General features: G+C 60.9%; 2 protein-coding genes across 7 annotated transcripts; one reads left to right on the forward strand and one right to left on the reverse strand.

Annotated features, from left to right (window-relative positions):
* The first annotated feature begins 1054 nt into the window (after window positions 1-1054).
* MICAL1 (microtubule associated monooxygenase, calponin and LIM domain containing 1) lies at window positions 1055-11813 on the forward strand. 6 transcript variants are annotated; one of them, XM_021693063.1, is made up of 25 exons: window positions 1055-1221; window positions 2757-3100; window positions 3197-3404; window positions 3674-3778; window positions 4102-4206; window positions 4327-4482; window positions 4729-4829; window positions 5481-5738; window positions 6028-6143; window positions 6337-6463; window positions 6567-6648; window positions 7170-7305; window positions 7729-7931; window positions 8046-8134; window positions 8256-8297; window positions 8469-8552; window positions 8680-8836; window positions 9122-9198; window positions 9494-9770; window positions 9904-10001; window positions 10302-10415; window positions 10538-10631; window positions 10776-10875; window positions 10978-11051; window positions 11543-11813. In XM_021693063.1, the coding sequence occupies exons 2-25, from the start codon at window positions 2843-2845 to the stop codon at window positions 11689-11691; spliced, it is 3210 nt and encodes a 1069-aa protein (XP_021548738.1). In that variant the 5' UTR covers window positions 1055-1221; window positions 2757-2842; the 3' UTR covers window positions 11692-11813. The 6 variants fall into 6 exon arrangements, with proteins under 6 accessions (XP_021548738.1, XP_044773643.1, XP_021548739.1 ...); XM_044917708.1 differs by having other exon boundaries at window positions 6567-6645; window positions 7158-7305; window positions 7729-7919; XM_021693064.1 differs by having other exon boundaries at window positions 2790-3100.
* Window positions 11814-11959: 146 nt separating this feature from the next.
* On the reverse strand, window positions 11960-15007 carry SMPD2 (sphingomyelin phosphodiesterase 2). Its single transcript, XM_021693158.1, has 10 exons — window positions 14754-15007; window positions 14434-14530; window positions 14238-14314; window positions 13788-13881; window positions 13554-13643; window positions 13236-13318; window positions 12975-13107; window positions 12778-12882; window positions 12466-12619; window positions 11960-12365 (listed from the first exon to the last, which is right to left on the reverse strand). The coding sequence occupies exons 1-10, from the start codon at window positions 14801-14803 to the stop codon at window positions 11977-11979; spliced, it is 1272 nt and encodes a 423-aa protein (XP_021548833.1). The 5' UTR covers window positions 14804-15007; the 3' UTR covers window positions 11960-11976.

A 15007-nucleotide genomic window follows, 5' to 3' on the forward strand; every position in this document is an offset into this window, starting at 1 on the left:
AACCACTTCTTCAAATGCCAGCCTTTCATCTGTCACACTGGACCACACTGGTGGGGTGGAGAGCACACAGACCTGGCTGGGCCCCACACTAGCTCGCGCTGCCACTTGCTGTCTATCGTGCTGCAAGTTACAGAACCTCTGTGACCCTCAGTTTCTCTTCCAGTAAAAACGGGACTGTTGTGATCATTGAAATTAAAGTTACACTCATAGTAGCTGCTCAATAAATGAGAATTGATGTTTTATTAATTAGTTGAATGACCTTGGGTACCTACACATTCAGCCCTGTTTCCTTATCAAGAATTTGAGGAAGTTGATCCCAAAGGTCCCTCAAAGCCCTTTTCAGTATTGACAGTTCTGTGGGTCCTCTCTCCAAAGCCCACTTTAACACCGGAGATCTAACCTCTCTCCCACACACCCTTCCTATTTCCCCTTGGCAGCGGTCGAACCCCACCCTAACCCCCACCCCACCAAGACCCTCTTGTCCTCTCACTTCTCACGCCGCTATGGAAGCTGCCGACTGCCAAGTTCCCAGGACTTTAATCCGTGCCCATCGCCCTCAGCCCGGGTCTAGGGGCAGACTTGTCGCAGGGGAGGCGGACCCCGATCCTCGAGGCGGATCCATCGTGGGAGCCCTGGCCGGGCCGTGGATCTCCTGGTAGGAGGGGTGAAGAGAGCACCTACGGACCCGCCAGCTTCTGCAAACTTCTAGCCCAGCCCGAGCGCCCTACCCGCCGGGCGCTCGGAAGCGGCTCGCAGAGTCGGTACCGCGCGAGAGCGGGTGGCCTCGCCCGCCGGGGATGGGCTAGCTCCGCACACGCGGGCACCGGGATGGAGCCGGGAGCCCCAGATCCTGAGCTCCTCGGCCCCCGCCAGCCCCGCCCGGGTGTCCGACCCTCGAGCGGAACAAGGCGTCCGCAGCGCCACGCCCTCGGGCACCACCCAGCAGACGTAGGCAGCCCTGGAGCTGCCCCGAGCCCGGGATCGCGGGGTAATGAGATGCTAATGAGGCGCGAATAAAGCCTCTCGGGCCCCGCGCGCGGCGCCGAAGCCTACACCCCGCCGAACTCCCCGGCCGGGCGCAGCCGGCGCGCCGCCCCGCGTCCGCCGCTTTCCCTCCGCGTCTCCTTCGGCTCCCCTTCGTCCGCCCCCGCCCTCCCCCACCCGCCTGGTCGGAGACGCCCGCGGGGCGGGAAGCGGCCCTCCCCGCTCGCCGGAGGCCCGGTAAGTCGTCCAGCGGCGCCAGCTGCGCGCCCCCTGCCCGCCGGGGGTGGGGGCGGGGGCTCGCTTCCGGGGAAACGCCGTCCCGGGCGCTCGGGAACTCCTCCTGGCGGGTCCGGCCCGTCTCCCCTCGCCCCCGCCCTGCTCAGCCCGTCTCCAGACTTTCCCGTCCAGAGCGTGGATGTCCACCCCCCGCCCCACTCACCCCGGTGCCAGTGGCCCCGCCCCCCCTCCATCCTTCCCCCCTGCCCCCCCCCCCCCCCACCCCGCACATCCTTTGTCCTGGCCTTTCCAGGCTGAGTCGCCCCTCTCTACCCCTTCTCTGAGATCCTCCTTCCATTCCCCGAACCCTCAAGAGAGACCTTTGCCCTTCCTGATGTTCCGGCTGCCCGCATCCAGGTGACCCGCAGCGGGTAACTTTAGTCTCCTCCTCCCTCGGCCCGGCCCGCTGGGCTCCAGCCGGGCCCGGTGGGGTGGCCGAGTGCGCGCGGGGGTCAGCTCCAAGGACCTGTCCCCATCGATGCCACCTAATAACCCCGTGGGCAACCCCGACCTCCGCACCCTCTTATTTCTCCCGGTCCCAGCGTGAGAAGGCCCCCACTCGACACCCCTCAAGTTGCGTGGGGGCTCGAGCGAGGGAGAGGGGCACAAAGGGAGGCCTTGTCTCGGGAGATTCCTGGGAGAGCGCGCCCCGGCTCCCGGGGGGTGGGGCGGGGCGGGGCGTCGCTGCGAGTGGGAGGAAGCTGGGGGGAGCGAACCCAGGCTGTCGCCACCCCCCCCCCCCCCCCGACCGCTCTCGAGGCCCACCCGAGCAGCCGCCAGTCACAGGGGAAGTGTTCTGACCGCAGTGAGTCAGAAATAGACCCAGTCCTCTGTCACCTCAGGCAGTCGCAACATCCTCGGGTTGTTTGTTGAGGTGGTTTGGGTAGTGGGAACGGGAACCTAGGGAGTTAGAGACGGTCTCCTCCTCCTCAGGAGGCAATCACGGGTTCTAGGGAGGACAGCTTTGCTCCTGGCATGAGACATACGCCACGCTTAGCGGGGCACTGGGGTCCTCGAGGGGTGCCCGCACAGGGAGGTGTGGAGGGAGAGGGGAGAGCAGCTGGGATTGCAGGTATTAGGTCTGTCTGTGTCTGCCCGGCAAGGAAAACTCTCCTCCCGGCTGCCTGCCCTCTCCACGTCTGAGATATTCTGTCTGCCATGCCCAGCTTCCGGGGTCCCATCAAGGCAGGGTCGGAATTCCTGTGCCCAGTGCCCCAGAGATGGAGGGGAGCTTGGAGCTCCCTGGACAGGAAAGCTGAGCTGGAGGCTCCCTGTCTTCCCTCCTGCCCCCTGTGCCCAAGACTGCTGATTTTTCACTTCCAAATTTGGCAAATTTCACTTGGAGTGGAAGGAAGAGCAGTTGTCTCTGGAGCAGATTGGGAGTGGGCTGGGGGAGAGGAGAGAGCAGAGCCCATCAGGGGTGGACGCAGAGCCCCCTGGGGACACCAGCCTGCTTTCTTCTCCTCCCCATCCTTTTCCTTCCTTCCTTTCTCCAGCCTCCTCCCCTTCTCTTCCCTCCTCCTCTCCAGCAGCTGCAGGCCTCTGCTGGGGAGCTCCCTGCCTGGGAGCCTCGGCCGCCTCCATGGCTTCACCCACCTCCACCAACCCAGCGCATGCCCACTTTGAGAGCTTCCTGCAGGCCCAGCTGTGCCAGGATGTGCTGAGCAGCTTCCAGGGGCTATGCGAGGCCCTAGGGCTAGAGCCCGGTGGGGGCCTACCCCAGTACCGCAAGATGAAGGCCCAGCTCAACTACTGGAGTGCCAAGTCGCTGTGGGCCAAGCTGGACAAGCGAGCAGGCCAGCCCGTCTACCAGCAGGGCCGGGCCTGCACCAACACCAAGGTGGACACACGTTGCCTGGGACGGGGCTTGGACGGCTGGGGGTAGTCAGAGGAGGGAGACGGGATGCCATGCCCATACTGCCTTGTGTGTTCGCAGTGCCTGGTGGTGGGTGCTGGACCCTGTGGGCTGCGGGCTGCTGCAGAGCTGGCCCTGCTGGGGGCCCGTGTGGTGCTGGTGGAGAAGCGCACCAAGTTCTCGCGCCACAACGTGCTGCACCTCTGGCCCTTCACCATCCATGACCTTAGGGCACTTGGCGCCAAGAAGTTCTATGGGCGCTTCTGCACAGGGACCCTGGACCACATCAGTGAGCACCACGTGGTGGCCTAGAGGGGCGGGTGAGCCTGGGCCTACAGACAGGCCAGTGGGGGGCTGCTGGGACCGCCAAGAGGCAGAGGGGACAAGATGCACTTTAGCCAGGTGACCTGCAGGACTCACGTTCCTCATCTGCAAAATGGGCAGTGGACCCGAGGGACCTGTAAGACCTCTTCCAGCTCTGACCCGGAGCCCACTGGTGCTTGGGGGCCCTGTGCTGCGTCCCTGGGGCCCCTGTTCCTAATCTCCTCTCCCTTCCAGGCATCCGGCAGCTTCAGCTGCTTTTGTTGAAAGTGGCATTACTGCTCGGGGTGGAAATTCACTGGGGTGTCACTTTCACCGGCCTCCAGCCCCCTCCCAAAAAGGGTAAGTACCTCTCTGCTCCCCAGACGCCCATCTGCCAAGGATATCTTGGCCCGTGGAAGAAAAAGGGTGGGATTGGGAGTCAACTGAGTCGCCCTTGTGCAACCACACTGAGCCTCATTTTGAGCATCTGTGAAATATGTCCTTCCTTACCTACTTTCCACAGCTGTTTTGAAGGCTTAAGTTGATAGACAATGTGTCATTGCTTGCTAAACTGTCAGCTGCAAAGGGCTTCACGCATTTGTTTGTTTCCCTGGCTTGTCCTGGGAATGTACGGGCCCCTTCAGACATCCACACCTTTGTGCCTCTCACACCTTCTGCCCCAGGGAGTGGCTGGCGTGCCCAGCTCCAGCCCAGCCCCCCAGCCCAACTGGCCAACTATGAATTTGATGTTCTCATCTCTGCTGCCGGAGGTAAATTCGTCCCTGAAGGTGAGTGACCCCTTCCTTCAAAGAAGCCAGCATCTTAGGCTCCTCCTGCACCCTTCTAGGCTGTTATGCCCCTCATTCTCTTGCCGATACCTACCGACCCTCACTTGCCCCCACTTCTAGGCTTCACAGTGCGAGAAATGCGTGGCAAACTGGCCATTGGCATCACGGTCAACTTTGTGAATGGACGCACAGTGGAAGAGACGCAGGTGCCTGAGATCAGCGGCGTGGCCAGGATCTACAACCAGAGCTTCTTCCAGAGTCTGCTCAAAGCCACAGGTCGGGACACCCTCTCACAGGGTCTCCCCTCCCTCCAGCTGACTGTGGGTTGGTTCCTCCCTCTCCCTCCTGGGCCTGGGACAGAGGGCCCATTGTGCCACCAGAACTCCTGGGCCCCTGTGTAGGGGGCACCCACCGCAGTCTAAGCTGTGACCCCAGCTCTCAGAGGTCAGGCACAGCTGGGTGTTTGGAGAGGTGACACAGAATGAGGAGGAGACGCATCTCCCCCCGGTGGTGTCCCTGCAGGCATTGATCTGGAGAACATCGTGTACTATAAGGATGACACCCACTACTTTGTGATGACAGCCAAGAAGCAGTGCCTGCTGCGGCTGGGGGTGCTGCGTCAGGTGGGGCCCGGGCCCGGGCAGGGAGGGAGGGGCTGGGCGGTGGGCCCTGTGAGGTGGAGGCCAGCCCTGGACACGGTGTCTCCCCCTGGTGTGGAGGGAGCCTGTCCTCTTCTGCCGTTGCCCTGACATTTTCTCCACCTCAGCAAGCCCTTCTCCCCTGGGGTTTACAGGACAACCTGAACCATATTCTGGGCTAAACACCTGCTACCAGCCAAAGAGCTACGTATGTAAGCTCCACGAGGGCAGGGGTTTTGTCTCTTTGCCCTTTTTGCTTGCTGAAGATGCCCCGCACCTAGAATGATAGCTGGTGTGTAGTCAGCACCTGGTAAATATTTGCTGAATGAACTAGTTGAAAACCTACTATGTGCTAGGTATTGTGATGCGAACTTTACGTGCATTTTCTCACCTGAATTCTCATGAATACCTCGGGGAGTTAGGTATGTCATCTCTAAATGATGGGGAAACTGAGGCTGAGAAGTTCAGGTCTTATCCAAAACAGGTGCACAGTAACAGTAATGGAACTGGGCCTTGGGGGCGGGGAGCCCCAGCAGCAGGGGGAGTGCTGTGGAAGCGGCTGGAGGGTGGGAGGCAGGATGTTCAGATTCTAGTCCAGCCCAGTTACCCTGCTGGTTCTGCTCTGTTGGCTTGTAGGACTGGCCGGAGATCGACCGGCTATTGGGCAGCGCCAATGTGGTGCCCGAGGCTCTGCAGCGCTTCGTCCGGGCAGCTGCTGACTTCGCCACCCACGGCAAGCTCGGGAAGCTGGAGTTTGCCCGGGACGCCCACGGGCGCCCTGACATCTCTGCCTTTGATTTCACAAGCATGATGCGGGCAGAGAGTTCTGCTCGAGTGCAGGAGAAGCACGGCGCCCGCCTGCTGCTGGGGCTGGTGGGGGACTGCCTGGTGGAGGTGAGGGGGCCAGGGCTCCCTGAATGGGGGGGGAGAGGTTGAGCTTCCTGGGGCTTCCAGAAACGGGAACTCCTTGTAAGGAGGTGCAGGGGTTCCATGGTTGGGGGGAGGAAGGTTGCCTCCTAGGAAGGAGGGGGTGAAAAAGGTTTGCTGGTTGTGGGGAGGAGCTGAGGGCTGCTTGGTGTGGTGTGGTGTGGGGCCCCCCTCAGCTATGATTTTGGGGGCATCAGGGCTTGGGCACTCCTGTTGGATTCTCACTGAACTGTTCCCTATTTTTTTGCCCCTGCAGCCCTTCTGGCCCCTGGGCACTGGAGTGGCTCGGGGCTTCTTGGCAGCCTTTGATGCCGCCTGGATGGTGAAGCGGTGGGCAGAGGGTGCTGGGCCCCTAGAAGTGTTGGCCGAGCGGTGAGGCCCGAGTTGGGGGGTGGGGAGGGCAGGGCTAGAAACAGGACAAGGATCAGGAAGAGGGTGGGGGGTTCTGGGTGAATAGATGGGGGGCATGGGTGAGAGAATCCAGGAAGGCCTGGCAGTTCTCGAGGGGTGGGTGCTGATGGGTGCCCTCCCACACGAGCCCCTGCCCTCGCACTTACTCCCTCAGGGAGAGCTTGTACCAGCTCCTCTCACAGACCTCCCCAGAAAACATGCACCGCAACGTGGCGCAGTACGGGCTGGACCCAGCCACCCGCTACCCCACCCTGAACCTCCGGGCGGTGACTCCCAATCAGGTCAGACCCCCTGGCACCCACCGGACTCCCCAGGGCAGGCCCCTACCCAAGGGCTGAGGCGGGTTGGTCAGCCTGTCTGGAGACCTGAAAGGGGCCGCCTTAGGTACGAGACCTGTATGACGTGGCAGCCAAGGAGCCTGTGAGGAGGAACAGCGACAAGATAGACGGCGGAAGTCCAGCCATGGGTGAGCAAGCCTTCCTCGGCAGGGGGTGGGGGGGTTGCCCAAAATATTCGCCACCCAGTGTGGCGCCAGCACCAGGCACCGGCACAGCAGCAGCCCCTGGCTGGAGGGTGGATGGTGGGCAAGTCCGGGGCCTCCAGGAGGTGCGGGGCAGCAGAGCGCCGAGCGGGGCCCATCCGTTCGCCAGATGCGTGTTGCCACACCCCCTCCAGAGCCCTCCCAGCCTTGCAGACCGCAGACCCGCCCTCCCTTTGAGCCTCCGGGCCTCCCCTGTCCCTCGGTTCACAGCCTCCTGCCCTCTTCTGGCTAGCAGTGCTACCACTTGACTCGTTCGTCCACTTTATTCCAGGAGACAACTGGGATGAAGGCAGTGCTGCTCAGTGAGCACTGAGTTGGTGCCCCTGTAGGGATGGGCCCTGCCTCTCCCCCCCCCCCCCGCCCCCCCAGACTGAGCCCCGGGCACTGGGCGCGCTTAGAGCCAGCGCCCCGGGGTGCAGCACAGCCTCCTCTCTCGGGCTCGGCAGGCAGCCAGGAGTTGTTGCGCTGGTGCCAGGAGCAGACCGCTGGGTACCCGGGCGTCCACGTCACCGACCTGTCCTCCTCCTGGGCTGACGGGCGGGCCCTGTGCGCCCTGCTGCACCGGCTGCGGCCCGGCCTGCTGTGAGTTCAGATCAGGCTCAGTGGTCCCTGGCAGGCCACACCTCTCTCATGCCTCTGCCCCCTCCCCCCACCCCCAGCAGCGGGGACTGGGGGGGGGGGGGGGGGGGGCATTGTGTAGGGGTCACCCCTGGTTGAGGGCGCCAGTGCCATCATTTGCTGGTAGTCTTTGTGCCCAAGTCACTGCCCCTCCCTGAGTCTTGTGGGAGTCAGATGCATTCAGTAGGGAGCCCCCCAAGGCCAGAAAGTTGTCGGTGGTTGGGTGGGGAGCCGGGGGGGTGGGTGTATAGCAGAGCATAAACCCCTCATGCCCTGTCCTCCCTTGGGCCCCACCAGCCCCTGCCCACTGCTCACTCCTCATCCTCTCCCCCTTCAGTGGGGTCAGGTGCTGGTCTCGCATTGGCTTTTCTCCCCGACACCCCACAGGGAACCCTCAGAGCTGCAAGGGCTGGGGGCCCTGGAAGCCACTGCTTGGGCACTAAAGATGGCGGAGTATGAGCTGGGCATCACGCCCATGCTGTCCGCAAAGGCGGTGGTGGCAGGGAGCGACCCACTGGGCCTCATCGCATACCTCAGCCACTTCCATAGCACCTTCAAGAACGTGCCCCACAGCCCAGGTGGCCTGGAGGGTAGGTGCGGGGGAGGGACAGCTGGGAGCAGCACCCCGGGCTGGGCCGTGGCTGTCCGTTCAGGACATACAGCACTGATTCGCCACCCACTTGGCCACCCCCCCCCCCCCGCAGGCCCTGCCAGCCAAGGCTTTCCCGGGACCCCCAGTGCTGTGCTATTCCTTGGCAAACTGCAGAGGACCCTGCAACGGACCCGGGCCCAGGTGGCGAGTCTGGGCAGGGTTGGAGCTGGGCAGTGGGGGTCCCTGGGTGATGGGGAGGACATTCCTAATGGGAGTAGGGCTGTAGCTCAGAGCCCCATGCCGAGTGTAGGACTTGTTGCAGGAAAATGGGGAGGATACTGGTGGCAAGAAGCTGCGCCTGGAGGTAAATGCATGTAGGGCTGCAGAGGCCCCTGCTCTTTCCTGCATCCTGTAACCCCCCTATCCAGGTTCACTGCCTGGCTCACTTCTTTCAGATTTTTCTGTTTTGCACACATAGCCACTCTCCAGCCCCTCCTGCCCCTCCACCTCCCTCCCTGAACACTTACCTCCTTAGGTAGAGGCTAAGACCCCAAGTACTGAGGAGCCACCTGTCCCGGAGTCTGGTGTACCCCCGACACCCCCATCCCAAGACCAGGAGGTGAGAAAGTGGGCCCTGTCTGCAGACAGAGGCCTGGGGAGGGCAAGAAGGGGTGTTTCAAGGAGGAGGACGATCTTTGCCACTGGCCTTGACTCCAGCGGACCCTGTGGTCTGGGGGTTGGTGCAGGCTGGTGCCGGGGACCTGTGTGCACTCTGTGGGGAACACCTCTACGTCCTGGAACGCTCCTGTGCCGATGGCCGTTTCTTTCACCGGAGCTGCTTCCGCTGCCACAGCTGTGAGGCCATGCTGTGGCCCGGTGGCTACGGGCAGCACCCAGGAGACGGTAAGCGGGCCTGGCCGTCGGGGGGCAAGGAACTTGAAACTGGAGGGCAACTGGGGTCCGGGGCACAAGGTGGCAACAGGCGCAAGATGGCACTCTCTTGCCCTGAGTTCAAGGTCTTCTCTGTCCCCTCCAAATCCCCAAATGTGGGGTTCTAAGGAACCAGGAGGCCAGCAGAAATTCACCTGCGAATCAAGTCCTGTCACCCCTGCCCTCACTGATAAACGGAGTATCTGGGCATCGGGCTGCCTACGGCTCATGTCTTCTCCCCTCCTCCACCCTGCCCAGGACACTTCTACTGCCTCCAGCACCTGCCCCAGACAGGTCCCAAAGAGGATGGCACTGACCTCTGCCCTGAGAGTCAGGTAAAAACTATGAAACTGTGTGTTGGGGTGTGGGCAAGAGTAAAGGGGTCTCTCCAAGCCCAGCAGACTTTGCTGGGGGTAACTGAATGTTCTCCTTTGGAAGGAAAGCTCCATGAAGGCAGAGATTTTTCTTACCGATGTATCTCAAGTGTGTTGAACGCTGCCTAACACTGTTCAGTAAACGGCATCAGTGAATGAATACATGGGTGAATACAGGGTCCACATTTGTCTAAAGGGGCAGCCTCGGCCCCACAATGGGCAGGTCACTGACCAGACTACATGGTGGCTTTTCCAGGACGTCCCCACACCAGATGAAAACAGCATGCCATCGGGGCCCTCAACTTCTGTCGTCCCCCAGGAGGGGACCAGTCCTGTCCCAAACCCCAGCCAGCCTACCCGCCGGCTGATCCGCCTCTCCAGCCCAGAACGCCAGCGGCTGTCCTCCCTTAATCTGACCCCTGACCCAGAACTGGAGCCTCCACCCAAGCCTCCCCGCAGCTGCTCGGCCTTGGCCCGCCAGGCCCTGGAGGGCAGCTTTGTAGGTTGGGGAATGCCAGTCCAGAGCTCTCAAGGTACCTGCTTTGCCCAGACGTGCTCACCCAGGGTGGGGATGCAGTGGGTGGTACTGGGATTCCTGAAAAGGGGAATGCTGGGGAATGGAAAGGGAGGCCGTGAGGCCCAGGCCATGTCTACTCCTCTGTGCAGTTGTGGCCATGGAGGAGGAGCAGGAACAGAGTCCCTCCTCCAGTGAGGAGGAAAAGGAAGCAGAGGAAACCGTGGCTTTGCACTCAGACACGGAGGAGGTGAGAAGGAACCTGGCCACCTATCCCGCTGAAGCCAGCACACATCCTCTAAATATGCCTCACTGCCCACCACAGGAAAAACCTATAGAATGCTTCCTCCTCTGAGCCTGTCTCTCAGAATGTCTTCTCACCCAATCTGACTCAGGTGTCTAAGCCTGTCTCTTCTACCAGAGCTTACCCTGTATCTCCAGCCCAGGAAGCTTTGACCCCTTCCAAACAGAGCTTCCCCAGCCCCTATCCAACGGCTGGGGGGGGGGGGGGGCGAGGGGGGGCAGGCTGACTGGCCTGACCCTGCCACAGGCTCTGCTGATCTTGGCCAAGAACTCAGGCACCATGAGCAAGTACCCAACATGGCGTCGGACTCTGTTGCGCCGCGCTAGGGAGGAGGAGATGAAGCGGTTCTGCAAGGCCCAGGTGAGGTCTACGGGTTCGCGGTTCTGATGGGGTCAGAGTTCTGACGCGGGATCGGGGTTTCTCCAGAGCTCTGTACTTGAGCAGTCCAGAGACTCCTGGGCCTTCTGTCTTGTGCCCCTCAGGCTGTCCAGCGGCGACTAAATGAAATTGAGACTGCTCTAGGGGAGCTGGAGGCTGAGGGCATGAAGGTGGAGCTGGCCTTGAGAAGCCAGAGCAGTGAGTAAAGACAGGAGGGACAAGTTACGACATCCCTCCGCCTCCCAGCACTCCCTCAAACCACCAGACTCTGTCCCCAGCAGGCTCCACTCCTCATGCTCCTGACACCTCTGACCCCCCTCGCCCATTCCTCCTTCCCGTCAGGATCCCCAGAACAGCACAAGGCACTGGGGCTGGAACAGCTGCTACAGCTCGTTCGGAAGAAAAACAGCCTACTGGCGGAGGAAGCTGAGCTCATGCTCACGTAAGGGGCAGGGGGTGGTGACGGTTGGCACCGGAGCCAGACCCCAGCTGGGTCCTCGGGCACCCTGGACAGCTGTGACTCTTCAACCCCTGCCCTCCACAGGGTGAAAGAGCTGAACCTGCAGGAGGAACAGTGGCAGCTGGACCAGGAGCTACGAAGCTACGTAAACCAGGAAGGTAGGTGGGCCATACACACAGCCTCATGACCTCAGATACTGACCAAGCACATGGTCCTCTAGTCCGAGTGCCTCTGAGGCATTTCAGGAGGAAGCCAGAGAATGGGGCCCCAAGCCCCTACTCTGCCTTCAGTTCAGTCAGGGCTGCACAGCTGGGCTTTTATGTTAAGATTCCTTACTTTAAAAATGGTGCTGCTGGGGCACCTGGCTGGCTCAGCTGGAAGACCGTGTGACCCTTGATCTCAAGGTCATGATTTCAGGCCCCATGCTGGGCATAGAAATTGCACATATATCGTATGTATTATCAATCTAGACTAAAATAAAAATGGTGCTGCTGAAGAGTGCTAGCAAACCACCGGTGTGGACAGACCCAATTTTATAGATGAGGAAACAAAGCCCAAATTGTGGAAGTCACATAGGCTGGGATTAAGCTGTGCCTTTCCTGCCTCCCTGCCCAAGTCCCTGTTCTCTAAGCTTTGTTGTCGTCTTCAGGAGCCCTAAAGACCCCTGCCGATCGGCAGGCTGAGGACCAGCTCCTGAAGAAGCTGGTGGATGTGGTGAACCAGCGAGATGAACTTATCCGCTTCCAGGAAGAACGCAGGCTCAGTGAGCTGGCCTTGGAGCCGGGGGCCCAGGGCTAAAAGAGGATGGGCTGCCTGCCCTCTGAGATCCCTACACGGAAAACCACCTCACCCCAGGACTGTGCTACCCTGCTCCTCTGGTCTGCCTGGGAGGAGGCCTCACTGTTTACAATAAAAATGTTTCTGCCTCAGACAGGGCTTAGGCTGCCTGCAGGTGGGAGGCAGGGTGTGCAGGGAGGGTAGACATGTAGGAGCTCAGCCATCTATATTATGACAGTCACAATGACCCTTGGCCCCAATCACTGCCTCTACAAGGAAAAGGCAGAGCCACAAAAGTGTCAAACTTTATTGTTCCTCAGTTCCATCCCCCTCCTGCTGCCCCAGGAGCAGGGCTGGTGGAGACTCTGTGCCCAGATCCTGGGCCTCCCTTGCCCTTCCCAGCACATGCTGGAGCTCAGCCCGAGCCCCAGACAAGCCCTTGGCCTCCTGCGTGTGGAAGACGTAGACCGCCCCTGCCCCCAGCAGCAGTCCCACACTGGGAGTCCAGAGTAGTATGGCAACCTCCCTCACCCCTCCTCCAGCTGCCAAGGCGCACAGCAAGGCCAGGAGCAGCAGCCCTAGACCAATCACGTAGCCGGCGAAAGTGGCCCACCAGCGAGCTTGAGCCACGCCCAGGTCCAGCTCTATCCAGGCCTCCTTTAATATACTGACCAACTGTGACCTTTCTGCTGGTCCTAGAATAAAGCAGGGCAGTGGGGCAGGAGAGAGCGGGTCAGAGTGGAGGGGCTGCCTTGTGGTGGGGAGGAACCCCGGGAGAGGGTGGGGGTGACTTACCATGAGTAGGGCTGGGGGTGTGCTGGGGGGGGCTGTGTCTCACACACAGAGTAGCCATCAGGGCCTCATGATCAGAGAGGGGGGTGCCACTGTGAGGGTCGTGGCCTGTAGTGGTTCTAAGAGTCTTACAGGAGACGTAAAAGCCAGAAACCGCCTAGGAAAAGTCAGGGCCAGAGAGAAACATCTTTGAGGGCCTCCTCCCATTCTCCAGCCATCAGTGACTAGACTAGACTAGCTGGACGAAAGATGAGCACAAGTTGGTGAAAGACAGAGACATGGTGGGTGAAGACACACTGAGGGAACAGGCCTGACCTTATACAGCACGTAGTCAATGCGGATGCCAAATGGAAATAGCTCTAGCTCCCGCTGGTTGACGTAGCAGTTCTCAGGCAGCATGGTGCAGCCTTCTTCAGAGCCCTAAGTGAATAGATGGTTCATGCTAGGACGTAGGGGAGAAAGAGGAGAGAAGCTGAGGGTGTAGGCATGGAAATAATCAGGCGGGTTCTCACCTTGAAATCCCGGGTCTCGAGGTAGGCATCATGCAGCCCTGTCCACTCCTTCAGGAGGCGGCAGCCCAGGTCCTTTGGGTGCAAGTTGAGGTCGCCACACAACAGAACCACATCGGCCTTCTTGGATGTGTGGCTGGGGGAACCAGGTTGGCGAGGCAGGAGTTCTTCCCCAACCGGCTCTGCCCTCGTTTAAGTGGTGCCCTGACCACCCCTCAACCCCTGGCCCATCCCACTTCCCCTGCCAAGCCCAGGCTCACACACTGGATGAACTGGGCCAGTTCCCAAGCTTGGGCCACACGATGTGTTAGGTAGATGTCCTTCTGTCGATTGTACTCGGCATGGAGCTGAGCAAGACAGGTGAGGTTATAGCAGATGAGACTGACGGTCCCTATCTGAGGGTCTAAATCATGCTTGTGTCTGTCACTTGGCATGATACTTGGTTAAAAAATGGGCAAACCTTGCCCAGTAACCTTGGGAGATCCTGGCCCCAAGCTCACCCTCAGGCAGCCCAAGTAGAGGAGGCCCATCTCTCCCTCCCAGAACCAGGCCGCCTATCCCAGCCCTGCCAGCTTCACTCACGTGGGTCACATAGGCATTGAGCACCAGTCCACTTAGATGGAGCACCAGCAGCCCCACAGCCTTCCCACAGAACCAGTCTCCATGATGGATCTGCAGGCAGGAGGGAGCAGGAACTCAGGGCATGGCCACCCTCTTTCTGCCCACCCCCTGCAGCCCGGGGAAGGCTGCCTCCTTTACCATGTGTTACTGGGGGGGTGGGAAAGGGAGGCGGAAGAAATCTGACATAAGGCTTACCATGTAGGGGTAGCCATTGAGGGTGTAGACGTGCTGGGTGAATTCCTGGATAGGATGTTTGGAGAAGACGCAGAGACCACTGCCGATGACACCACTGCAAACCAAGTCCTGATTAACGGCCAGAAAAGCAGAAAGAGAAAGACCCAGCCTTCCCCTCCCTCCTCTCCCAGCTGTATCAGCTACTTTTTATCTCAGTTTTGTTGCTGAGATCAGCACCAGAGCAAAGCTCAAAGCAAGAGTCTCTGTGGGACGACAGAGTGACTTGATAAGGCTTGGGATGGGCTGAAGAGCGCACATCTTCCCGGTTCCACCTACTCTTGCACCCACACCCAGAGGAGAGGGCTCTGGGAAAGAGGAAGGAGGATGCGGGCAGGATAGGGAAGGGCTGGTAGGACCGAAAGCTTCCCGATCTGAGAACAAGCTTCCAGACGGGTTAGGTAGGCTTCTCACCTACTGAAATAGTGTGCAGCTGGGTAGGTGGGCAACAGCTTCTGTCTCAGGTACTGGAAGTCCTGCTCACTCCACACCTGAGGGAAGAGGCGAGGATGCTTGCCTGCCCGCCCCCCGGGAAACGTCCCCTCCTGCGCCCCCAGCCGTCCCCCACCCCGTCCCAGTCAGGGTTCCACACAAGTTCCACACTGCCCACCTCCTCCAGGAGAGCTAGGTCGAAGCTCTCCATGTTCAGAAAGTCTCCCAGGCGCTTCATACGGTCGGCCCGGTGCTTGCTCAGGTAGGGAATGCCCCTGAGGACGAGAAGGGCCAGGCAAGGTGATGGCTGGAGGCGCTGCGCTCTCCGTGCACCGCGGGAGCCGGGGCCGGTGTGGGCCTGGAGGTGCGGGTACCCCCCGCCCCCGGAGACTGGAGGACAGGGTAGAGCCGTGGCCCGGATGTGAGGGAGGCTTCCGTCCTCTGGCTGTGGGTGCGAATGGAGCTGTGGCCCCGGACCCACCCCGCGGGCGCTCTCACCAGCAGTTGAGGTTAAAGATCCTCAGTCGCAGAGAGAAGTTGGGCTTCATGGCGAGCGATCTCCGCAGGCATTGAACAACACCGCCTCCCCGGCGACGGCTGCGGCTGGAAGCGGTGCGGACTGGCGGCGCCTCCTCCCGGGGCCGTGCGCACAGGTGGTCGGCCCCGCCCCCGTGCTCCCCGGAAGGCCCCGGCCTCCCAGCCCGCGCGGCTCAGGCCCTGGGCGGGGTCCGACTCCGCGTTGCACGGGCTAC

The sequence above is a fragment of the Neomonachus schauinslandi genome, chromosome 8 (genome assembly GCF_002201575.2).
Source record: "Neomonachus schauinslandi chromosome 8, ASM220157v2, whole genome shotgun sequence".
NCBI classification, from domain to species: Eukaryota; Metazoa; Chordata; class Mammalia; order Carnivora; family Phocidae; genus Neomonachus; species Neomonachus schauinslandi.

Coding starts and splice junctions, on each gene's coding strand:
- MICAL1 (XM_021693063.1), top strand. CDS start 2,843: ATGGCTTCACCCACCTCCACCAACCCAGCGCATGCCCACTTTGAGAGC. Junction 7,932..8,045: donor CAGCCCAGGTGGCCTGGAGG/GTAGGTGCGGGG, acceptor CCCCCCCCGCAG/GCCCTGCCAGCCAAGGCTTT. Junction 11,052..11,542: donor AAGCTACGTAAACCAGGAAG/GTAGGTGGGCCA, acceptor TGTCGTCTTCAG/GAGCCCTAAAGACCCCTGCC.
- SMPD2 (XM_021693158.1), bottom strand. CDS start 14,803: ATGAAGCCCAACTTCTCTCTGCGACTGAGGATCTTTAACCTCAACTGC. Junction 14,531..14,753: donor ATCTTTAACCTCAACTGCTG/GTGAGAGCGCCC, acceptor TCTCGTCCTCAG/GGGCATTCCCTACCTGAGCA. Junction 12,883..12,974: donor TCGAGACCCGGGATTTCAAG/GTGAGAACCCGC, acceptor CTATTCACTTAG/GGCTCTGAAGAAGGCTGCAC.